Genomic DNA, 25,210 nt, shown 5'->3' with positions numbered 1-25,210 from the left:
CTCAGCCTCCCCCTTTATGCTGCTCAGTATTTGACGTCACCATTTGTGCTGTTCTGTTATCAGTCTCGCTCTTAATCGAGGAGGAAGAAAGTGGGCCAACATTCACAAAACCAAGATAATGAAATGTGAGGCTGGATGAACACAGCAGGCCCAGCAGCATCTCAGGATCACAAAAGCTGACGTTTCGGGCCTAGACCCTTCATCAGAGAGGGGGATGGGGTGAGGGTTCTGGAATAAATAGGGAGAGAGGGGGAGGCGGACCGAAGATGGAGAGTAAAGAAGATAGGTGGAGAGGAGAGTATAGGTGGGGAAGTAGGGAGGGGATAGGTCAGTCCAGGGAAGACGGACAGGTCAAGGAGGTGGGATGAGGTTAGTAGGTAGCTGGGGGTGCGGCTTGGGGTGGGAGGAAGGGATGGGTGGGAGGAAGAACCGGTTAGGGAGGCAGAGACAGGTTGGACTGGTTTTGGGATGCAGTGGGTGGGGGGGGAAGAGCTGGGCTGGTTGTGTGGTGCAGTGGGGGAAGGCGACGAACTGGGCTGGTTTAGAGATTCAGTTGGGGAAGGGGAGATTTTGAGTTCTTTAAGGACCGCAACTTTCCCCCCACAGTGATCGAGAACGCCCTTGACCACGTCTCCCGTATTTCCCGCGACACATCCCTCACACCCCGCCCCCGCCACAACCGCCCCAAGAGGATCCCCCTCGTTCTCACACACCACCCTACCAACCTCCGGATACAACGCATTATCCTCCGACACTTCTGCCATTTACAATCCGACCCCACCACCCAAGACATTTTTCCATCCCCTCCCCTGTCAGCTTTCCGGAGAGACCACTCTCTCCGTGACTCCCTTGTTCGCTCCACACTGCCCTCCAACCCCACCACACCCAGCACCTTCCCCTGCAACTGCAGGAAATGCTACACCTGTCCCCACACCTCCTCCCTCACCCCCATCCCAGGCCCCAAGATGACATTCCACATTAAGCAGAGGTTCACCTGCACATCTGCCAATGTGGTATACTGCATCCACTGTACCCGGTGCGGCTTCCTCTACATTGGGGAAACCAAGCGGAGGCTTGGGGACCGCTTTGCAGAACACCTCCGCTCAGTTCGCAACAAACGACTGCACCTCCCAGTCGCAAACCATTTCCACTCCTCCTCCCATTCTCTAGATGACATGTCCATCATGGGCCTCCTGCAGTGCCACAATGATGCCACCCGAAGGTTGCAGGAACAGCAACTCATATTCCGCATGGGAACCCTGCAGCCATATGGTATCAATGTGGACTTCACCAGTTTCAAAATCTCCCCTTCCCCTACTGCATCCCTAAACCAGCCCAGTTCGTCCCCTCCCCCCACTGCACCACACAACCAGCCCAGCTCTTCCCCCCCACCCACTGCATCCCAAAACCAGTCCAACCTGTCTCTGCCTCCCTAACCGGTTCTTCCTCTCACCCATCCCTTCCTCCCACCCCAAGCCGCACCCCCAGCTACCTACTAACTTCATCCCACCTCCTTGACCTGTCCGTCCTCCCTGGACTGACCTATCCCCTCCCTACCTCCCCACCTACACTCTCTCCACCTATCTTCTTTACTCTCCATCTTCGGTCTGCCTCCCCCTCTCTCCCTATTTATTCCAGTTCCCTCTCCCCATCCCCCTCTCTGATGAAGGGTCTAGGCCCGAAACGTCAGCTTTTGTGCTCCTGAGATGCTGCTTGGCCTGCTGTGTTCATCCAGCCTCACATTTTATTATCTTGGAATTCTCCAGCATCTGCAGTTCCCATTATCTCTCATTCACAATACCAAGTATTGTTTCCCACGTGTTTGTAACACTTCGAACAAGTCATTGAAAATAAACTCATTTGAATCACAGCAGGATTTGTATCATGGACGAAATCAATGTGACTAACATTTGCCAGGGAGAGTGCCATTGATTCAAGCAGCAACTTATATTTTTCATACAAAAGTAAACTTTGGGGAGATTTTATGAACACATTGAGAACAGAAGGTGGATGCTGAACAGGAGAAAAAAAAGAGTAATCCAACAGAAAGTAGCCAAATGATGGGTCAAGACAAAGGTATTCTCTATCTGCTTTTTGCAGGCAAAGAATGTGCCACGATAGTGAGATTAGGAAAGGATCAGTGTCCTATTGCTTCAACCTATGAGATTGAGTATGCTGCAAAGCACTCACACTTTAAATCATAAAATCTCATTTTATAACCAGTTTTATCTATATACCATTCTTGAAAAGTAAGAATGCACAGAATTGCTTCACCAATATAATCAAAGTAAAATTAGATGATGAGCCAAAGATGGAGGAGGAGTAATCAAAGGTTTTTTTTCAATGGGTAGGCTTAAGGAGACCCATAAAAGAAAGAGTGAGAAAGATTTGGTAAATCCAGAGCATAGGTGACTGGCTGGTCAAAACTATGCCTGCCCGTGTTCAGGTGAATGTAGGGGAGGCGCAAGTAACCGAATTTAACAATAAAATTGAGGCATAATCTCCACGGAGATTGTAGATGTAACAATTAAAAAGTTGATGGATACAAGTATGAGGATAAGAATTTTCCATTGGAAGCATTGTGGCAACAGGAGTTAAAGCAGTTCACAAGGACAGGATTGAAGGATGAGAGAACGAAAAGGAATGTCTAACTGAGCTGACATCCATGGGAGTTTGGGGGCCATTCAAGGATGGACTTGAACAGTGGAGAGTGAAGCTGACAGCAGGTAAACTCAGGGGATTGGTGCAGTGGGAGGCAAACAGAGATACCTGTTCCAGATGTTGAATCAGGTGCTTTTTGTCATTGACAGGATGTAGGGCCAGGAACTTTGCAACAAGCCAGTAGGATACCAAGACAGCAGTGAGTCCAGATCAGCCACAGGCAATCGCCGGAAGGGGAATGAAATTAGTGGCAAAGGCACGGACTTAGTGTTAGGGTCAAAGATGTTGGTTTTGGTTTTTCCAATGTATAGTTCAAGGAAAATGATTTCTCACAGAGACTGAATTTTGAATAATGACCTGGCACTGGAGGGAAAGAAGAAATGTCAGGTAAGATGCTGGAGAGATCAAATTAGACATGAACAATGTATATGTTGTCCCCGCTATTCTTGCTCATGAGCAGAACGTGGGGCCAAACATGGATCACTGAGGATACTGCAAAGGGAGTATATTGGGAGTGTCATTAAAGTTGTCACTGACAAATCATTTGAAGTGCAGGTTCTTTTGACATCTCAACCCACAAGGAGCTTTCTACAGTACAATCCAATTAAGGATGCTCTTGAAATGTGTGCCAGAGAAAGTCTAAAAATTCTATCCTCCGTGCAATCCAAAACTCACCCTTTATTTCGAGATAACACAGTGTGAAGCTGGATGAACACAGCAGGCCAAGCAGCATCAGAGGTACAGGAAAGTTTGATGTTTCAGGTTGAGACCCTTCTTCAGAAATGGAGGAGGGGAAGGGGATTCTGAAATAAATAGGGACACAGGGGGAGGCGAATAGAAAATGGATAAAAAGGAAGATAGGGTGAGAGGAGACAGACAGGTCAAAGAGGCAGGGTTAGAGCCAGTGAAAGTGAATGTAGGTGGGGAGTTAGGGAGGCGATAGGTTGGTTCAGGGAGGATGGACAGGTCAAGGAGGTGGGATGAGGTTAGTAGGTAGGAGATGGGTTATTTTATTTCAAGATGCACCTTGCGCGTTTCTGAAAGTTTCTCAAAGATGTTCTTGAATGAGCCTTTAACAACGACAATTTGCATTTTGCCTTTAATGTTGTAAAATGTCCCAAAGTGTTTGAAATAAAATTTGATGCCAAATTGCATGATGATGTGTGAAGAAAGGTGACTGAGAGCTTGGCTAAGGATAAACAGCATGGAAAAATACAGCAGAGAGCTCCCGGAAGGAATCTCTGGAAAGTACAGAACCAAGCCACTGCAGGCCCCTCTCTGATGAAGGGTCTAGGCCCGAAACGTCAGCTTTTGTGCTCCTGCGATGCTGCTTGGCCTGCTGTGTTCATCCAGCCTCACATTTTATTTTCTTGGAATTCTCCAGCATCTGCAGTTCCCATTACCACTGCAGGCACGGTTGCCCACAGTGGAGAGGAGGAAATTTGGAATGCACAAGAACACGTGGAGCACAGACACTGAGGCTTGAAAAGCCAAGATTGGGATGGTAACAGAGAAAGGGATTAGAAAACAAGATTGAGAGTATTTTTAAATCAAGGTGTTGACAGACTGGAGGCTGATGTAAGTCAGTGAGTAGACAGGTGACAGGTAAATTGGACTTCATGTCAGATTGAATGTAGGCTTCAGGAAAGAATGTCATCAAACAAGCTCTTCCAAGGTCAGAACAGAATCCAGATGAACTGGTCGGGAGGCAGGTTAGGTTTGGTACAAATTAAAATTTAACTACGATTGCTCCAAATTTGTGCCTCGTGCAAGTGTGTGTGTCTGTATGTGTGAGTGTGTAAGCCTGTATGTGTCTGCATGTGAGTCTGTGCGTGTGTACCTGTGTGTCTATGTTTGTCTGTGTGTGTCTCTGTGTGTGTGTGTGTGTGTGTGTGTGTGTGTGTGTGTGTGTGTGTGTGTGTGTGTGTGTCTGTGCATGTTGTTGTGTATGTGCGACTGCATATCCAAGGAGTTAAATCAGCCACATTTTTTTTCATTCATCTCCACAGACAAAGGATGAAGTGGGTTGCTTCACAGGTAGTTTTAGTAAGTGAGCTGTGGTTCAGAAGCTGAACTTCAAAGAGAGGATCCTATCATTTCAAATGGAACAGAAAACCATATCAAGTAGAATGTCTTTGAACCATTATGAGCTTTTGCTGTAACGATGTGTGCCAACATTTAAAGTAGCGCACATTATAGTGTGATAGCTTTACTCAAATTATGTAGTCTGGTGATTGATACTTTTATAGATTGGTTCCAGCACTGTTTGAGATAAATGTTGATGAAATGTTTATATTCTTCATCTTGCATTCTACAGTTGGGAGACTAAGAATCAAAAGAAGCCTAGCTTGACTTTTGTAAACCCTTTAAAAAGAAATATGCAGGTTTAAAGTTGAGATCTATTATATCCACAAAGGACTCTTTTGCCTTTAAAGTGATCTTTCGTCAAATTGGCATTGTGAAAAGATCATAATATCAAATAAATAGAATGGCTCAGAGTCAATTTCATTGAAAATTAAAACCTCAAACAACCTTTTGTTTCTCGTAGCAACCATTCTCACAGGTTAGAAATGACTACATTTCTCACTGTGACCTTAACTTACTGGAGTTGAGTCCAGTAAAGAAGGACTGCTAGGAACAGAATTCTTGTTTTCTATAGAAGAGTCATACCAGACTTGAAACTTTAACTCAGTTTCTCTGTCCATGGTAGTGCTACATTTCCCAAGCATTATTTTCTGTGTTTGTTATAGAGCCATAGAGACGTACGGCATGGAAACAGACCCGTTGACTCAACTCGTCCATTGACCAGACATCCTAAATTAATATAGACCTGTTTGCCAGCATATGGCCGACATCCCTCTTAAACCCTTCCTATTCATATACCCATCCAGGTGCCTTTTAAATGTTGTAATTACACCAGCCCCCACCACTTCCTCTGGCAGCTCATTCCATACACACACCACCTTCTGTGTGAAAAAGTTGCCCATTAGGTCATTTTTAAATCTTTCCTCTCTCACCTTAAATCTATGCCCTCTGGTTTTGGACTCCCCTACCCTGGGGAAACGACTTCAGCAAATATCCTATCTGTGTCCCTCATGATTTTATCAACCTGTATAAAGTGACCCCTCAACTTCCGTCACTCCAGGGAAAGTAGCCCCAGTCTACTCAGCCTCTCCCTATAGATTAAACTATTTGTTGTCCAGCAGAAATCGGCTCAGCAAATACCTGATATTTATCATACTAATAGAAAGAAAATTGCATGACCATGTCCTCATGTTGTTTGGTTATCGATACTTGCTTAGGCTGGTCTTCTTTATAGCTGCTAATACATGTATATTGTTACATAGCACATGATATTACAGAGCAGGAGGCTCAGAGCTGTACAGGGTCTAACCTCTTACTGGAATTTTAACACATGACCACTAAGATCACAGTGCTTACCTTGAAAATTGTCATTGAACTGTATCATTATATCAGTTCCCCCAACCAACCCCAATCCTTTTCCAGTTCTCATCGGGACTAGTTATGTTTGCAACCTCACCATCTCCGCCGATAGTCTGTTTTTCACAATTTCAAATGTTGAGGAAATCCCACAATTCTTCCTGAACTGATTGTTCAAAAATAGTATTAGAGAACATTGGCAAGAAGACTGTCCTTGAACGTTGAGATAGTAAGAACTGCGGATGCTGGAGTCAGAGATAACACAGTGAGGAGCCGGAAGAACACAGCAATAGTTGATGCAAGTGTAAAAGGATTATTAACAATGACCTGAAGCTCATAGCACTGAAAGGACAGGTGGTAATGGTCACTACTTAACAATGATGGCAGGTGGGTGCTTCTCAAGAAGGGACCACTTCATTGATTACTTTAATCTCTTCCACCATACTTTCTAGTGAAGAGAGATCTGGCAATGAAAGATTATTGAATGGTGAAGTCGCACCAGTATGTGTTACTTTCCAACCTACCTTCCAGGAGCACTGAGGAGTACAGAAACATAGAAACATTGAAAATAGGAACAGGAGTAGGCCATTCAGCCTGCTCCACCATTCAGTATATCATGGCTGATCTTCCTATTTGGTACTCTGTATACTATATCTATTGCCTTCTTGAAAACATTCAATGTTTTGGTCATGAAAAAAGCAGGAAGCTTGACTGGAAAGGAACATCATTTAATGGTGAACACCAAAATACAGCCACTACTCATGGCATATACAAGATAGCCCCAGCATGGGACACACAGATCTGCAGACCAATTCCTGGGCCTGCTTTTTTATTATTATATCCAGAAATGTTATCATACACAACTGATCATTTTATTTTCCAATCACCATGGAATTCTTTTTCCAATCATCATGGAATTCTTTTTCTGTCTGCTGTCCATCTGGATCGGCTTTATACGTTTTCTAATCCACCTGATCGAAGACATTACTACACATCTCTGGAACAGAAATTGGGAATTGAAACTGACCCTCCTTGCTCAAAGGTAGGGATGCTAAAACTGCACCACAAGCTCTAAAATCTCGCCACAAACCTAAGGCTCAGACAAGAACAGAGAGAAGTGAAATCTTGATTGGAAGCCAGCATTGTTAGGTGAGATGGGGGGATTGAATGTATGATTGATGGGAGCATCAGCACCACATTCTAACCATCTGAGCTAAATGCTTACTGGGTGGGCTTTATAAAGGGCTCAGGTGATGACTTTCGATGAGCTGGACATGCCATTGCCTGTTACCAGGGGAACTCATATTCAATGAGCACTACAGGAAGATTAATTAGTGATACCTACATGCCTTCAAGGAGTTCTCACATCCCTCCGACTCCAAGCCTGAGGAATCCTCCTTGCTCCAGTAACAATGGGGCCTCCTGTGCCATTTGCCCATGGCCCCATTCCTGTTGCTTTCCAGGTCTGGCCAAGTGACATATAATAAGCAGTTGAATATCTCCTCTGTGAAGACCATTGAAGAGTCACTGCACTCATCCTAAGTGGTGTGTCTAATGAAACAATTGCGTCTGTAGAGGGCTCCCGCTAGAGTTGATCAATGTGATTATTTTTGTGATATTCCCCCCCAACCCCGTTTCATCCATTTACAATACCTCACATTTATCTACATTATACTTCACCTGCCATGAGTTTGCTCATTCGCTCAACTTGTCCAAATCACACTGAAACATTTCTGCATTCTTCTCCAGCTCACCTTCCAATCCAGCTTTATGTCATTTACAAAATCATTGACCCTAATTACCTTCTATTCAGAATAATTTCGAGGTTGAAAGAACAGAAGGCAGGGAGATGGTTCAGTCATTAAGTGGCGTTTGGAAAGAAAGGAATTGGATGAGAGAGCATCTCGGCTGGAAAGTAACACCCACTGCTGTTGCTGCACTTAAAAGACACAACTATAGTTGTGATTTAACTCACTTATTTTATGTTCAGCTGCACATCTAACTGATCACTAGTCCTGGACTTGCTTCATCTTGTTACATGTCGAAAGTCATGGTCATAAGAAATAGGAGCAGGATTAAGCCATTCATCTCATGAATCCTTCATCACTTTTTCCCATCCATCTTGCAATAAAAGCTAGCATTCCATTTGCCTTCCTAGGTACTTGTTATACTTGCCTTCTAACCTTTGTGATTTCGCAAACAAAGAAATGTAAATTCCTTTGTATCACAGCACTTTGCAATCTCTCTCTAATTAAATAATACTCTGGTTTTCTGTTCTTCCTGCCAAAGTGAAAAACATCACATTTTCCCACATTATACACCATCTGCCAATATTTTTGCCCACTCATGTAGACTACCTATAACCCTTTGCAGATTCTTCATAACCAGCTCACAACTTGCTTTCTGACCTATCTTTGTGCCGTCAGCAAATATGACCACAATGCCATCTGTTCCTTCATCCAAGCCATTAGCATAGATCGTAAATAGTTGAGACTCCAACACTGATCTCTGTGGCAAAGTACTAGTTACAGTCTGCCAACCTCAAAACAATCATTCATGCTGTTTCTTATCAGTTAACCAATTCTCTATTTGTGCTGCAATATTACCCTCAAAACCACCAACTTGTCTTTTTCAGTAACAAGATGGCAGCTTATTGAATACTGTTTTTGAAAATCCAAAGACACTGCATCTACTTGATTCCCATTATCTATAATGCTTGTCACATCCTGGAGGAACTCTTAACAAATTTGTCAGACTTATTTCCCTTTAACAAAACCACATTGACTCTGCCTGATTGTGTTATGATTTTCTAAAAGTCTTGCTATTGCATCTTCAGTAATAGTGGGATCTCTCATTTTCACAATAGAAGACATTACGCCAACAAGCCAAGTTTCCTGCTTTCAGTATCCCCCATTTCTTGAATATTGGCATTTCACAGGGACTTTTCAAGAATCAAAGGAATTTTGAAAGATTACAACCAAACAATCTCTACTTGAAAGTAGCTTCTAAATGAAGGCATTCCGTTTCCGAAGGGGGTCCTTTCGGACCCAACTTGCTGCACCTGATAGTCGTACTCTCCTTTTTTGAAAGAGGTCAGAAATCACACAACACTAGGTTACAGTCCAACAAGTTTATTTGAAAACACAAGCTTTCAGAGTGGGTCCCCTTTGTCAGGTGAAGTGAGGAAAGAGTTTTGAGTGACACCCTCCTAAAACAATAGGGAGTTGCACACCAGCTCCTCAAGCCTAATGGTAACACCACTCTTTAGATTTTAATTTCTTAGCTCTCTGAAATAGCTTGAATCTATAAAGGAAAAATTGACTGTGTTCCTCATTATTAGGACCCATGTCTGCACAGGCTTGATTTAGACCTTGTGCATAAGCAATGGCTTCAAATGCTAGAAGATTCCTTCCGAGATTACCAGGCTGAGGGAGGCCTGAAGTTGTCCCCGTGTAGTCATCATATTCTAAGCCACCATATTAATGAGGTAATAACCCAATCTCCAGGCGCTTGCCAACCATTACTTTGTTTCCATGATGCAACTGGAAAAGTCAGACCAGATTAGCTGCTACCAGCACTGTGACCTCTTTAGCATTAAATTTAATGGGTTTTAAGTGTAAAACTGGTGGCCTCTACTCAGCTCAGTTTGAACTAGACTGAACTAATCTTCCTCAGAGATGGGTTTCCAGTTTCCTCAGTTACAGTCCATAGGTTCCCAATGCTAGGATTCCAACACCTCTCCCAACTCTGCTGCCTCAGCAAACTACCAACATTTTTATCTTCTATTAAAGAAATATTGTTGAGATTTTCTGTTGTGCTTCAGCACATACTCTGCCCATGGGATTTACTGGGATTCATCGTCATTAGAGGAGCCCATCTTTTCAATTACAACCTTGTACCCCATATTATTGGATGTCAATTTATTGTTGACATCAGCTACTGAACCTGGACCTGTTCTCCTGCTCCTATGCACCTCCACCTATCTCAGGGATAGGAACTCAGACAAACAAGTCAGTGATAGCCAGCTCCATAATCTTTGTCTCTCCCGACAGCCACTGCCACATCATTTATCAGGAGAGGAGGTATCTCCACTTCATAGGCTGAGGTTTGAAATCATCAGATTCTCATCAAGAGGGACACTGAAAGATTTCTCCTTCAGCTGGCAGTCAGCCATATCCATGAATTCCAACTCAAAGTTTGCCTTTTGCGCATCCCTGACCAAAATATAAAAGAGCCAGAATCCCTTTCCATTGTTCTTAACTCTGCACTACCAGGTAGGCTGCAGATCTGTCGCCTTGGATTCTCCCAATACTAGTCTGTATCAAATATTGAATTGAAGCCTTAGTTCCTCTCATTCACTCACAGCAATCCAATTTCTTTCTTGCCGGAGTTCCAGAACTTTCTTAGTCTCCCCTGGTTAAGATTTTAATTTTTTTGTGAGGTGGGCTCACTACTGGAAAGGCCTGCATTTGATGCCTGTTCCCAATTGCTTTTCAGAAAGTGTTGACAAGTTACCTCCTTGCACTGCTGCAATCCACCTGCTTTGGCTTTACTGGAGTGATTTGGTCAAAATGGGTGCGTTGCTGGGCTATTTCACAGGGCAGTTAAAAACCAACCACATTGCTGTAGGCCAGGCCAGGTCCTCTTGAGCCCTTGTTGATCATTTTGCCAACTGGTCAAAATGCCATTATATTATGGGTATGCCCCGAATCGATCCCAGTCAGAACGGGGATTGAACCTTGTGCTGACGGTGTGACTGATCCACACATTAGTCATCTAGCAATACTGCCCAACAATATCCAAACAAAGTAAAGATGGAAATTTCTTCCCCAAAGGGCATTTGTGAACTAGAACTGGATGAATTTATATAAAACTGACAGTTCCGTGTTACTAAGACTAGCTTTCAATTTGAGCTTTATTATATTTTTGGAATGGAGGGCTGTGCTTGTAGTGTTCTACTGCGATCAGTGCAGGGACCTCTGCTGCTTATGGCCCCCGTTTTGGAGGAAAGTGTAGATGGTCTAATTAGTAGGTTCGCAGGTGATACAAAGATTGGTGGAGTTGCGGTTAGTGAGGAGGATAGTCAGAGGATACAGCAGGATATAGATCACTAGGAGGATTGGGCAGAAAAATGGCCGGTGGAGCTTAATCGGGATGAATGTGACGTGATGCATTTTGGAAGGTCAAGTCCAGGTGGAAATTATACAGTGAATGGCGGAACCCTTAGATGTATTGATATGCAGTAGGAAATGGATGTGCAAGTCCACAGATCACTGAAAGTTGCAGTGCAGATAGAAAAGGTAGCAAAAAAGATCTTATGGCATGTTTGCCTTCATTGGGAGGGGCATTCAGTACAATGATAGACAAGTTATGCTGTGGCTTTACAGAACTTTAGTTAGGCCACACTTGGGATATTGTGTACAGTTCTGGTACCACACTACCAAAAGAATGTGGGTGCTTTAGAGTGGGTACAGAAAATAGTTAAGCAGGATGTTGCCTAGTATGGGTGGAATTTTAGCTCTGAAGGAAGATTGAATAGAGTGGGTTTGTTTTCATTAGAACACAGGGGCAATCTGATGGAACTTTACACAATGTAATCTGACCAGTTCTTTCATTAATCCCTTAACTGCTTGACTGTCTGCTTTTTGAGTGAAAGGAGGCCAAAAATAAATGTAACACAGTGTGGAGCTGGAGGAGCACAGCAGGCCAGGCAGCATCAGGGGAGCAGGCAAGTTGGCATTTCGGGTTGACACCCTTCTTCAGAAATGGGAGAGGGGGAAAGGAGCTCCGAAATAAATAGAGAAGAGGCATGATGCTGGGGAAGGTAGGTGGGCTGGTGATAGGTGAGTGCAGGTAGGGAGCGGTGGGGATTGGTCAGTGAGGTGGGAGTGGTGGATAGGTGGGAGAGAAGATGGACAGGTTATGTCAGGTCAAGGAGGCAGGGGTGAGAGGGAGGGTTGGTCATGGGATGAGGCCGGGGCGGGTGGGGAGATTTTGAAACTAATAAAATCCACATTGAGACCATTCAGTTGTCGTCTCCCAAGGTGGAATATGAGGTGCTATTCCTCCAGTTTGCGGGCGGAGTCATTGTGGCACTGGCAGAGGCCTAGGATGGACATGTCACCCAGGGAGTGGGAGGGAGTGTTGAAGTGGTTTGCGGCTGGAACATATTGTCGTTTGTCGCGAACAGAGCACATGAGTTCTACAAAGCGGTCTCCAAGCCTCCGCTTGGTGTCCCCAATGTACAGGAGGCCACATCAGGAGCAGCGATGCAATCGACCACATTGGTGGATGTGCAGGTGAACCTCTGTCTGATGTGAGAGGTTTGTTTGGTGCCTTGGATGGAGGTGAGGGGGATGTGTAGGGGCAGGTATAGCACTTCCTGCAGTTGCAGGGATAGGTGTCAGGGGTGATGGGGGTAGTGGGGAGTGTTGAATGGACGAGGGCCTTGTGGAGAGAGCGGTACCTACGTAAGGCAGATGGGGTGGTGAGGGAAATATCTCTTTGGTTGTGGGGTCGGATTGCAGGTGGTGGAGAATGATATATCGAATACAGAGGTTAGTGAGATGATACGTGAGGACAAGGGGGATTCTGGCTTTGTTTCTGTTGTGGAGAGGGGATGTGAAGGCAGAGGTGCAGAAACCACAAGAGATGCGGTCAAAAGTATTTTCATCCACTGAAGGGGGGCATGTTGCGTTACTTGAAATAAAAGTTCATCTGGGCTGTGGGGGAGTGGAACGCCCCATCTTGGAAGCAGACGTGGAGGAGGTGGAGGAATTGGGAGTAGGGGACTGCATTCTTGCAGGAAGATGGGTGAGAGGAAGTGTGGTCGAGGTAGCTGTCGGAATCGGTTAGTTTGAAATAGATGTCAGTTTCAAGGCCAGAGATGGAGACTCAGACGTCCAGGAAGGAGAGGGAGGTATCGGAAATAGTCCAGGCAAATTTGAGGTTGGAGTGAAAGGTGTTAGTACAGTTGATGTTCAAGCTCCTCGTGGGAGCATGAGGCAGCCCTGATATAGTCATTGCTGTAGCGGAGGAAGCGGTGAGGGATCGTGCCAGTGTAGCAGCAGAAGAGAGACTGTTCCACATATCCCATGAAGAGGCAGGCATAGCTTGGGCTTATGTGGGTTCCCATGGCCACCCCATTAATCTATAGGAAGTAGGAGGAGTTGAAGGAGCCGCACCTCTTCCACAGTTAAGTTGCATTACTTCTAACTCAGCTTTTTACTCTTTAGGCTTGCAGAAGCTGGTGTGGGAGATTGGGCGGGGAGTTCAAGTCTTCACGCTGTGTGGCCAGCAGCCTAATTCAACTCCTCAAAACACATAGTTTACAAAAATCTTCAATTCTGATTCTGCCCTGATAGACTCATCATTTCTTCACAAGGCCTCTATTACCATTTAACAATTGCCATCTCTTTGAACACAGGGTCTCTGCCAGGCTCGCAAGAAGCAATTCCCATGTACTGACCTTGTTAACAGACATCCTTTGCTTTAACCATAACGCTCTTTTCAGGGTTGCTGTGTTTGTCAGAACCTTTATAACCAAGACTCATCCTGCAGCTCCTCTCGAGGCCTGACCTCACAAACAAGCAAAGTCTGTTTGGTCTAGTGTTTTCCTTTTACCACAAGTTGTCCCAAAGTCCACAAATCCAGCTCACAATTGCCACTTCACTCAACCAAAATTGATAAAAGAATAAAACTAAAAGTAATGAAAAGATCAATGAGGGTTCTGGTTCAATCTACTTCCTCTTCACAGCAGACTTTGTTTGTTATTCTTACAGGTTGTGGGTCACTCCAGATTAAAGACAACCAACCTTAACATTTTCTTGTAATGTTGAATCCTATCTTGGGTAAAGAGAACTCAAGGTACTAAGGATTATATTTTTGCTCTATTTTGCTCTCTTGATGGGAAATTGAGTAGCAGTGTTCAGACATATGATGGATTTCAACTTACTGAACAGATGCAAAGTGTTTGCATTAAGAGGTGAAATAGTAATCAGAAGTTACAGAATAAAGACAATTGGTTTTAAAATCAGAAAGAAAATGAAATTTTATTTTAACTAAGTTGTTACGATTTGGAATGCATTGTCTATAAAGGTGATGGTATTCAATAATATCTTCTAAAGAGAATTAGGTAAATACTTGAAAAGGCGTGGGTATAGAAAACATGCAGGGCTGTTGAAAAAGTGAGGGAGCGGGAATACTTGATGCTGTTTCAAAGAGAGCACACAGGTACAATAGGCTGAACGGCCCGCTTATCTTCTGTACGGCCCTGTTATTGTGTAGTATAGCTTGAAGTGAGATGTTGATGGGAGAATGGATATTGAGAATTCTGTAGGATTGCACAATTCTCCTCTTTAAACATCACACAGCTAGTGAAGTTAACTTGTACTAGTTGTCCAACAGGACCTGACAAATTGAAATGATGGATAAATATGAGGCTCAAGCACAGAATCTTTTTGCAAGCTGTGAATTCAGCTTTACATGCTGATTTAGTGTGTTTTAGGTTCATTTAGAACTCATACATATCGATAGCTGCTGCCTAATGGGCAGGAATTGAATGTCCAATGTTTATTGTTACATGATGAAATACCTTCCATTTGTAAATACTAACTCAAATTGAACTGGGATCAGAGATAATGGGAACTGCAGATGCTGGAGATTCCAAGATAATAAAATGTGAGGCTGGATGAACACAGCAGGCCAAGCAGCATCTCAGGAGCACTGAGATGCTGCTTGGCCTGCTGTGTTCATCCAGCCTCACATTTTATTATCTTCAAATTGAACTGGTTCTGCTTTGCAAGCTGTACTCTGGATGTTGAACTAGCTATTCAAAAGAACCCATCTCACGTCAGTATACAATAAAATATTTGCATTTATAATGAACCTATTTGTGTTGATGTGTGAAGCTTTAATTATACACTTCTGCCTTATTGAGGTATTGGCATGCCATTGGCATGGGCATTGGCAACAGAGTGCAATTAGCATGGTTGCCTTCCATTGGCAATCTATCATTAATGCAAACACGGGAATTGCAAATAGAAATGTAAGAATATGACTTTAAAGTAGGGATGCTTTTACATTTTGGGGAGACATCAATATCCCAACCAATTCCATAAATTATTGCTCATCCTAAATGCCATTGAGAAAGTAGTGATGGGTCATGTGTTGCAATCCATATGGGTGAAGGTATTTCCACAGACAGAATTACAATTGTGCACTAGAGTGGTTGTCGCCTACACTCTAACTTATGTCACCTGGCGTTGACCCATGTCCAAATTGTGTCAGGGATGGATACCATTAACAATGTCACATTTTTTGCCTATCTCTGGTTTCCCTGATGGTGAGCTATTGAAGTTGTGTTAGTGGTGAACATGTTGGAGTGAGAATTCCAAACCTTTGACCCAGCAATGATGAAACAATAGTCATTATATGTCCATATAAGGATATTATCTGAACTGGTGATCCTGATAATGTTCTTACAATGTTGCTGCTTTGTCCTTCCAATGGATTGGTATTGAATTAACCCTTTTGAGAAACTACATTGCAACAAATCAATTGAAAACAAAGCATACTAATGATGGTACCCATCCAGGGGAAATAACAAGTATTCCATTACTATCCTCACTTGAGCCTTATAGTTAGTGCAGAAGTTTTGAGAGCTCTGAATGTGAAGCACTTTCGAAGTTTGCAGAGTACCCAGCCTCTGCCTTGCTCTGGCCTCCACAATGTTGATGTGTTAGCCCAACTAAATCCCAAGAAACTTGTGTCCTCCACAAGATGTTAATGGGATACTTTTGTAAGTTAGAGTTAAGAGGTAGTCTTGTTGGGTGTAGTCATTGCCTGGTATTTCTCCACCTAGGCATGGATAGGCTTGGTACTTCATCATCAAAGATAGCAATATCAAGAGGACATTTATTGCTTGGTTATTCATTGTCTCCTTGACTAATATGATAGGGCTACAGAACTTTGTACTCATTCCAAAGATTGGTTAGTGATGTCCAAATCCTGCTACTGCTGTTGTTTAGCATGGAGATAGATTTCTGCTTCATCCAAGTGATGGCCAGGCTTTCTTCTTTGGGTTAAAAATGGGCAGGACAAAATGTTTGCTCTTTACAGAACCTGCCTGATTTTTAGATTGTCATGTGAAAAAGATCTGCACTGCCAGAACAACTGTTCTTCTTATCCATAAGCAATAATGGTGTCAATCCACACTGTGATAACTCTTCACATGTAAACCAAGTTCATCAAATATTAGCTGCTTAGATCCAATAGCACATCAATTCAAGATGTTAAACTGTCATTTCCCTGTTTAGAATTTTTTCAGCCATCAATATATTCACATATTTTATGATTTTTAAAACAAATTTATTTCTTTTTCCATTGCACATGACTATTCTTTTTAACAATTTTAAAGGCAGCTCTGTTCATTTGATTAGAAGATCATTGTGCTCTGAAACGTTGCTTAATAATGTATCTATTGATGTTCCGAAGCTATTGATTCAGGAATTGTCCTCCTGTTTTGAAAAATTGCTATTGTTACTCTACTACTTAAGAAAGATAGGAGAGAAAAACATGCAAATTATAGACTTTTTAATTCTTTATGTCCGTCACGGGGAAGTTACTAGTTTCTTACATTTTGACAAACTAAGCTGATCAGAATGAGCCAGCAAGTATGTGCAAATCATAGCTAATGAATCAAATTAAATTTTTTTTTGAAGAGATAACTAATGAGACATGTAAGGGAGTGTTTGAGGCAAGTTTATTTATATGGAATTCCAGATGGCTTTCAATCAAGTTCCACAAAACAGACCATCAATAAACAAAACAGTGGAAGAACGCGGAGGCAACCTACTGACGTCGATAGCAGATTTAGCTTGGAAACAGCAGATGGAGAGTCAGTAGACTGTGGGTATGTATTCAAATTATTGGCTTGGGACTAGTCATTTCCCCACAGGGATATGTGTTGAAACCTTAACTTTCTGTTATAGTTATCAATGATTTAGCTGACCAAAAGAGTTTGCTGTTGACACTAATTCAGGCAGCGTAGATGGGAGAACAAAGTAGCAAAGGATATCGGTTGATTAAGTGAGTGCACAAAGCTGTGTATATGGAGTTCAATGAAGGGAAATTTGGTGATTCACATTGGACAAAGAAAAGAAAGGGATCAAAGTATTTTGTAAGTTGTGAAAAGCTGGGAAATGCAAAAGAATGAGGGGATCCATGTGAAGAAATCGCTATAAGACAGATACCCAAAAATAACTTGAAAGGCAATTAGAACATTGGCCTTTATCTCAGGAGCACTGGAACACAAATGAGAGATTGTAATGATTTGGTGCAAAAAGCTCTGCTAAGACCCAATTTACAGAACAGTTGTGAGCTCTGGGGACTCTACAGCAGAAAGAATATCTTGTCCTTAGAGAAGTAATGCAATTTCACCAAACTGATACCTAGAAATGAGAGGTTGCATTAATGAGGCTTGTGTTCTTCACGTATAGAAAACTAAGGATGTAATGTAATTCCGATCTGAAAGATCATTAATGGATTTGATCAGTTAAATATAAACTGTTTCCTGAAGAGTTCAAATTCAGCAGAGGACGAGCATACTTTAAAATTAGAGCCAGACCATTCCAGGGTAATCTCAAGAAGCACACCTTCATTTAAAAAAAGTAATTAAAATCTGAAATTCTGCCCTTAAAAGACAGTGGACACTTGAAATTATAAGACTGATACTTATAAGTTATTGTAACAGAACCAAAGCAAGTGGAGAGTGTTTAACTGCACAGTGATTGAAATGAATGGGGAAATGGCTCAAGGGGTTTCAGACTTGCCAACCCCTCATAATTTTATTCCTTATAAAGACATGTTTGATTCAGCCTTACTGATTCAGTAACCAACTTCGGCAAAGCATCACCAACAATCCAATACCCCGCTCTTATCGTAAATTGCAAATTATTTGGATTCAGTGTAAAAGACTAAAACAGAGATTAATTAATCTGTGTGAAAATGTTTAGAAAATTACTACTTCCTTATTCCTCACATAGGAATTAAAACTACATTTCATCAATGTAGTTTTGTACTGTTCAGGAGTGCTGCATTCTTCCCGTGTAAGATTTTATTTTAATATCAGAGACGAAAGGGCTACATGACTAATGTATGCGTGTCACAATTCTTCCTCCTCTGAGCCGTGTTTTTTGAATCAAATCAAAGGGTAATATGAGGATACTGTAGACATTAAAATTCAAAACTGAATTGGGTTTGGACAACAGTACACAAATTGCAACATTAAGCAGCCACATGCAGAATACAAATTGGCATTTCAGGATGTAAGCCTTGCAATGCCTGTTGCTGGTCTTACTGTGCCAAGACTTCACGTGTGTGTAGACGATTATTTTCTCTTAAAATTTTAACAGCATCATTTACCAATCTAAAACATTAATTGGGTAAAGGAGGGCTAGTAGATCACTGGGTCATTTCTAACCTTTTAACCCTACATAGTACTTCCCTCATATCTTAGATAAGTTACCAAGGTGAGTCCCAACTTCCACATCATTGCAAATATCAATCTTTGCTTGAGAGTTTAGGCATGTGTTGATAAAGCCCACTCTGTCTGGTAATTGATTTTAATTAATTGCTGACAAGAGACACATTTTGTAAAAACAGGTTTTTGTCTTGCACTTGTCAGAACCATTCCTAAGAGGCATCAAAGTAAAGGATATACCACTTTTACGATACATGAGAGTTCACTCACATAACCTAACTGTTGTCCTCCCTTCAGATCAATATTCCTGTGAATATTCCTGACAAATGCACTATGACAAGCTTCTACAAAATCTGTTGCTTTTCAGCAACAACCAAACGCCTGTACTATCAAACAAATGATTTATTTATCTTGGGCCTCCATAATTTACCATTTCAGCCGCCAAAAATATTTATCCATAACTTAAAGTTAAAATTGCAAAATGAATAATTTTACAGAAGAAAAAGCAAACTCTTCCATATAAGTGGTCATATGGAATACAGGGAGAACTAGCTATTTGAATATAGCACTGGCTCAACAGCAGAAGAAGGTGGTGGTGGAGGGTTGCTTTTTAGGCTGGAGGCCTGTGACCAGCGGTGTGCCATAAGGATTGATGCTGGGCCCACTGTTTCTCATCATTTATATAAATGATTTGGATGTGAACATAGGAGGAATGGTTACTAACTTTGCAGATTACATCAAAATTGGAAGTGTTGTGGACAGTAAAGAAAGTGTCCTCAACAAGATCTTGATCAGATGGGTTAATGCGCCAAGCAGTGGCAGATGGAGTTTAATTTAGATAAATGTGAGGTGCTGCATTTTGGAAAAACAAATCAGGGCAGGACTTATACACTTAATAGTAAGGTCCTGATGAGTGTTGCTGATCAAAATGACCTTGGGGTGCAGGCTCATTGTTTCTTGAAAGTGGAGTCAAAGACAGGTTAGTGAAAAAGGCATTTGGCTTTATTGGTCAGTGCATTGAGTGTATGAGTTGGGAGGTCATGTTGCGGTGTGAAATTCTGGTCTCCTTGCTATAGGAAAGATGTTGTGAAACTTAAAAGGGTTCAGAAAAGATTTACAAGGATGTTGCCAGGGTTGGAGGGTTTGAGCTATAGGGAGAGGCTGAACAGGTTAGGTCTATTTTCCCTGGAACATCAGAGGTTGAGGGGTGACCTTATAGAAGTTCACAAAATCATGAGGGGCATGGATAGTGTAAATAGACAAAGTCTTTTCTCCTTGGCGGGGGAGTCCAAAACTAGAGGGTTTAAGGTGAGATGGAAAAGATTGAAAAGGGACCTAAAATGACTTTTTCATACAGAGGGTGTTGCGTGTATGAAATGAGCTGTCAGAGGAATTGTGGGCTGATACAGTTACAGCATTTAAAAGGCATCTAGATGGATACATGAATAGGAAGGGTTTAGAGAAATATGGGCGAAATGCTCACAAGTGGGACGAGATTTATTTAGGATGTCTGGTTGGCATGGGCATGTTGGATTAAATGGTCTGTTTGCATGCTAAATAGCTTTATGTCTCTATGGTTCTAAGTGATAACATTCAATTATAATTTTCTGGTTTCCTTCTAACTAATCCATAAAATAGACAAATTACTAACACTATGAGTCAAAACATTAAGCTGCCTTGTTGCAAGTGCATTGTTTGTTAAAATAAATTTCAAACTGGAATTCAGTTCCTAAACCTGTGTGTCTTGCTAATCTCACCTTCACCTCAGTTCATTGCCCAAGTTAGTGGTCATCCCTGTTAACTCTCCTTTATTAGCTTGACATCTTTCTTTTCTCAGGTTATGCCTCTGTAAAGTGCCCTAGAATAGTTTTCTACATAAATGCTGCTGCATAAATAATGAGGCTTCCTTGAGATTACAAATTATCATTTTTCCATTAGATTTCTCAAATGTATCCAAAACAGATTTCCAACTTGCCCTTTTCCAAGTCATGGTAATTCTGTTCATTTTTACATCCATATGACATTACTGGCACTGGCTGAACTTTGGATATCTCAGCTCCCATATTTCAAAGGAATTGTCAGTCATGTACCAACTGAGCCAGCAGCACAGCACTGTTCAAATTTAAGTTGTTTCTCTCCTCCGCCGATACAAATGTATAGCACTACATTCGGTTAAGCTTGGAAATTGTATTGCAGTTGTTTTGTCTTTAAAGACTGCTTATGCGACTAAATTACAGATTACAAATTTAAATAGTAATGACAAAAAGCAGAAGTAGTGTATTTCCATTGCAACCATTTTAAACTAGTGCACAAAACATTTCTATTTAATTGTGTGAAGTATTTGTTGTATGATTTTTTTTTGTTTTACTTTCGATCTGATCTACAGTATATGATGCTCACTTTGTGTCTTCTCTACATTGGTGAGACCAAATGCTGACTGGGTGACCATTTTGCCCAGTCCATAAAAATGACTCCAACCTTTCAGTTGTTTTCAATTTCAGTACACCACTCTGCTAACATTTCTGCCCAAGACCTGCTGCAGTGGTCCAGCAAAGCCCGATAGGAATTGTTGGAACAGCACCTCCTTTTCTGCTTAAGTACTTTACAGCCTTCAGAACTCAACATTAAGTTCAACAACTTCACAGCGTGCACACAATCCTCCGTTTTGATTACATGTCTTTCCTCCCAATATCTTTGTATTCCATCTCGGCAGAAATGACCTATTTTCTACTACTCGCATCTATCATCAAAGCCTACTTTTGCTCCCAGATTTCTCTTTTATTCCCACTAGCACTCCTCTTGTCTTTCGCTCCGCGCACACTCACCATCTGTTCCACTAGCTCCTCCTACCTCTTCGTCAACAACATATAAAATTTACAATTTTCAAAGCCTCTCCATTTCTGAAGAAAAGTCGTTGGGCTCAAAATGTTTCTTCTCTATTTCTCGCTCCACAGATGCTCCCAGGCCTATTGAGTTTCTCCAGCGTTTTCTGTTTCTCTTTTAGATGTCCAGCATCTGCAGCATTTTGCTTTAATTTATAGTATTATAGATCCTGATCACTGTTCATCATGTTGTATGAGCTAGCTGCACTCGTGGTCTCCAGAAGATACATTTGCTGCCACTATCCTCCTTTTAGTTTGCGATTGACCAGGCCTGCTTTGTCTTATGTGGCAAAGAAAATACATTAGGAAGTCTAACATGAAGATGCTCTTGTCTATTACAAGACGGGAATTATTACATGACAGCAACCAAGCACAAGTTAAATTTATATAACAGACATTATTACTAAGAATATGAGGGGACCTAGACGGTGGGCCTACATAGAGTTATAGAGCCCTACAGCATAGAAACAGACCCTTTAGTGCAACCAGTCCATGCCAACGATGATCCCAAACTAAACTAGACCCACGTGCCTGCACTTGGCCCATATACATTCAAATATTTCTTATTCATGTACTTATCTAAATGTCTTTTCAACATTGTAACTGTACCCACAAACACCACTTCCTCTGGAAGCTCATTCCACACAGACCTCAGTGCATGTAAAACAATTGCCTCTCCTGTGTTTTTTAAACCCTTCTTCTCTTCCTTTAAAAAATTTGCCTGCTAGTCCAGAAATCCCCCCACCATACAGAAAAGACAGCTGCCATTCACCTCCTCGGTACCTCTCGTGATTTTATAAATCTCTATAAGGTCCCCTCTCAACCTCTTACATTCCAGCGCAAGATGTGCCAGGCTATCCAGCCTCTACTTATAACTCAAGCCCTCCATTCCCAGCAACATTCTGAATACTCTCCAGCTTAATAATACCCTTTCTATAACAGAGCACTGTGAACTGGACACAGTACTCTTTCAAAATACAGAGATGATTACCCCCTGTAAAGCCTTACGACAGGAGCATCGTGGGTGGATCTTATTTCACTTTTCAGCACTAACCTCTTAAGAAGCAATCATTTAGTACAACAGTGTTCACAACATTCTCCGCTAGGATGAAAGAAACTAACAAGTCAACTTTGGATCACTAAAGATCAGTGAAATATTGGTGATTTACAAATTTCAAGTAGTTAAACTTTCATCCTGTTATTTAACAAGGAAACAAGATGTCCAGTTGTATAGCAAAATCCATGCTCTCAGGAATCCCCAAAATGCTTTACAGCCACCAATGTTCCGTGGAAGAATTGTCTCTGCAGGAGCATGTAGGAAACATGGTGGCCAATTTGTACATAGCAAAGTGCCATATGCAGAAGTAAATCAAATGTGCAGATAACTTATTTTCTAGTGATTTTGATAGATGGGTAAATGTTGGTGAAGACATTAGGAAAACCACCACTTTCCCCCCAGTCTCCTTCAAAACAAGGGGCTAGATTAATGTAGTTGATCTGGTCAGCATGGACAAGTTGGACCGAAGGGTCTGGTTCCATACTGTACGTCTCTATGACTCAATGACCCTGTGACTCTTCTGGGTCCATCTGAGAGGAAAAACAGGACCTTAGTTTAACATGTCATCCTAAAAACAATACCTTTAAAATGCAGCACTCCCTCAGTACTCCAAACTTGAATGATGATTTAAATTACCTGTTTAAGATTTTGAAGTGGGGCTGAAACCCACAATCTCCTGACTCTGAGGTAAGAGTGCTGCCACTTAGCTACAACTGGCACTGTCTAAGATAATGCTATGACCACACCTTGCGTTCATTCTGCAGATTAACTCATAATCAAAAGCGTCTCATATCTGTTTTAGGAAACTATGGAGAGAGTGGGATGGAGGCTTTCAAGGAGTTAGCTGCTCAGGAAGGACTGTGCATTGCACACTCAGGGAAAATCTACAGCAATGCTGGGGAGAAAGCCTTTGACAGACTCCTAAGAAAATTAAGGGAAAGACTGCCTAAAGCAAGAGTTGTCGTCTGTTTCTGCGAGGGAATGACAGTGAGAGGCCTACTTATGGCGATGCGAAGACTTGGGGTACTAGGCGAGTTTCTACTGATCGGCAGGTAAGCAGATTTCTGTTCACTTTCTGGTACAATTGTGTCATGCTGTTACATATCCTTTATTGAGTTACTGTGCGGAGGGACTACAGAATATCCTCTAATGTCACTGTGCGATAACACAACAGTATATTTGCTTTGCATTAGTATGTAATGGTACTTCTGGATATCCCCTTAATGTACATATTAGTGTAGATTTCAGAAGTCAATTGTCTCATCAATATACAACTGAAGATCACAGAATTTAGCTCATTTGGCTAGACAGCTGGTATGTGATGCAGAATGATGCCAACAGCATGGGTTCAGTTGCAGGTGACCATGAAGGACTCTCTTTCTCATCTTCTCCCCTCACCTGAGTTGTGGTGACCCTCAGGTTAAAACACCCACCAGTCATCTGTCTCCGATGAGACAACAGCCCTGGGATCCAGGAAGACAACGGCAGCTTTACCTTTCACGTGTCTCAAGATCACCACTGACAGAGCTTTGCCATCCCCCACCATTGGCAGGGCAGCCCTTCAAATCACCTGGGTGGTATTCCCATTACCTTCCCACCAAACTGTGTCTGGGCAGCAATTTTACAGTGGGCTGTGGGTGAGTCTTAAGGTGGCCCCAACACCCCAATCCTGATTGAGGCCCTCAGACAGCACTTCAATAATTGACAACATTTCAACTGGCAGGAGACATTGATGGACAGGGGTTGAGGGTAATGCCCAGCAGATCACCCATCATTGATGTTGACTCAGAGAGGGCAAAGAATATGCCTAAATTATTGATGCCCTCTCTGGGTTCAGCACTCTACTCCCCCTAACCCCACACCCCACAAGCTCTGCATCTCAGCAACACTCCGACCTGCCCTTTGGTTGCGAGCTAAGGATATGAGGAGAAATTTCTTCACCCAGAAAGTGGCAAGCCTGTGAAATTCTCTGCCGTCAAAAGTAGTTGACGCCAAAGCACTAAATGTTTTCAATATGTTAGATACAGTTCTTAGGACTAAATGGATCAAAAGAGGGAGACAGTGGAAACAGGGTACTGAGTTGGATGATCAGCAATGAGTATATTGTATGGCAGAGCAATTCTGAAGGGCTTCCTTCTGCTCCTATTTTCTATATTTCTGCGTTTGTAACCTCTTGACCTTACCTCTCAAGACTGCCAAACTTTTCTCTCCACTGCCCCCTGTCCTCCCCTCTGTTCCAGTGTCTGCTTTAACTCTGGGGATTGCTTGTAGTTCCAGCAGTGGCCACCGCTCCAGGCAGCACTGCTGAGTCAGATCAACAGGCTGAGTGAGAACCCTTTCACTGGCAGGCTAGGAAACACTCCCGTCTGAAAACTCATGCCTCTCACATCAAGTATGTGCCCCGTGGTTAGTACATTTATGGTTAATCTGTCCATATTGAGTCTCTTCGCACAACATACCACTGAGTCAGAAGCTCAGTACCACTGCGAAGGACTGAGCAACTCATCCAGACATTTGAGCACGGCATTGAACAAATGCTGTTCTCTCAAGGATGCTAGCTTTTGGGTGAGAGCTTAAACTGAGTGCCTAATGTCCTCTCAGGTGGGTGTGAAAGATTGAGTAGAACAGTTACTAAGGATTTTCTATGGGCCATCATTCTCTTTGTGAACTAACCATGGAGGGTGGACA

The 25,210-nt window shown here is 42.3% G+C and overlaps 1 protein-coding gene across 6 annotated transcripts in view; it reads left to right on the top strand.

Annotated features, from left to right (window-relative positions):
* LOC125455041 (metabotropic glutamate receptor 1-like) overlaps window positions 1-25,210 on the top strand; it is a 248,161-nt gene that overhangs the window by 40,560 nt on the left and 182,391 nt on the right. For all 6 annotated transcript variants that reach the window (XR_007248131.2, XM_048536538.2, XM_048536541.2 and 3 more), the window contains exon 3: window positions 23,325-23,574. Coding sequence is in view for 5 of the 6 variants with exons in the window: in XM_048536538.2 (XP_048392495.1) it covers window positions 23,325-23,574 (250 nt within the window). In the remaining variant the exon portion in view is untranslated. The remainder of the gene's footprint in view (window positions 1-23,324; window positions 23,575-25,210) is intronic.

Source organism: Stegostoma tigrinum, chromosome 9 (assembly GCF_030684315.1).
Source record: "Stegostoma tigrinum isolate sSteTig4 chromosome 9, sSteTig4.hap1, whole genome shotgun sequence".
Classification (NCBI taxonomy): domain Eukaryota; kingdom Metazoa; phylum Chordata; class Chondrichthyes; order Orectolobiformes; family Stegostomatidae; genus Stegostoma; species Stegostoma tigrinum.
This window is presented reverse-complemented; position numbering and strand designations above follow the sequence as displayed.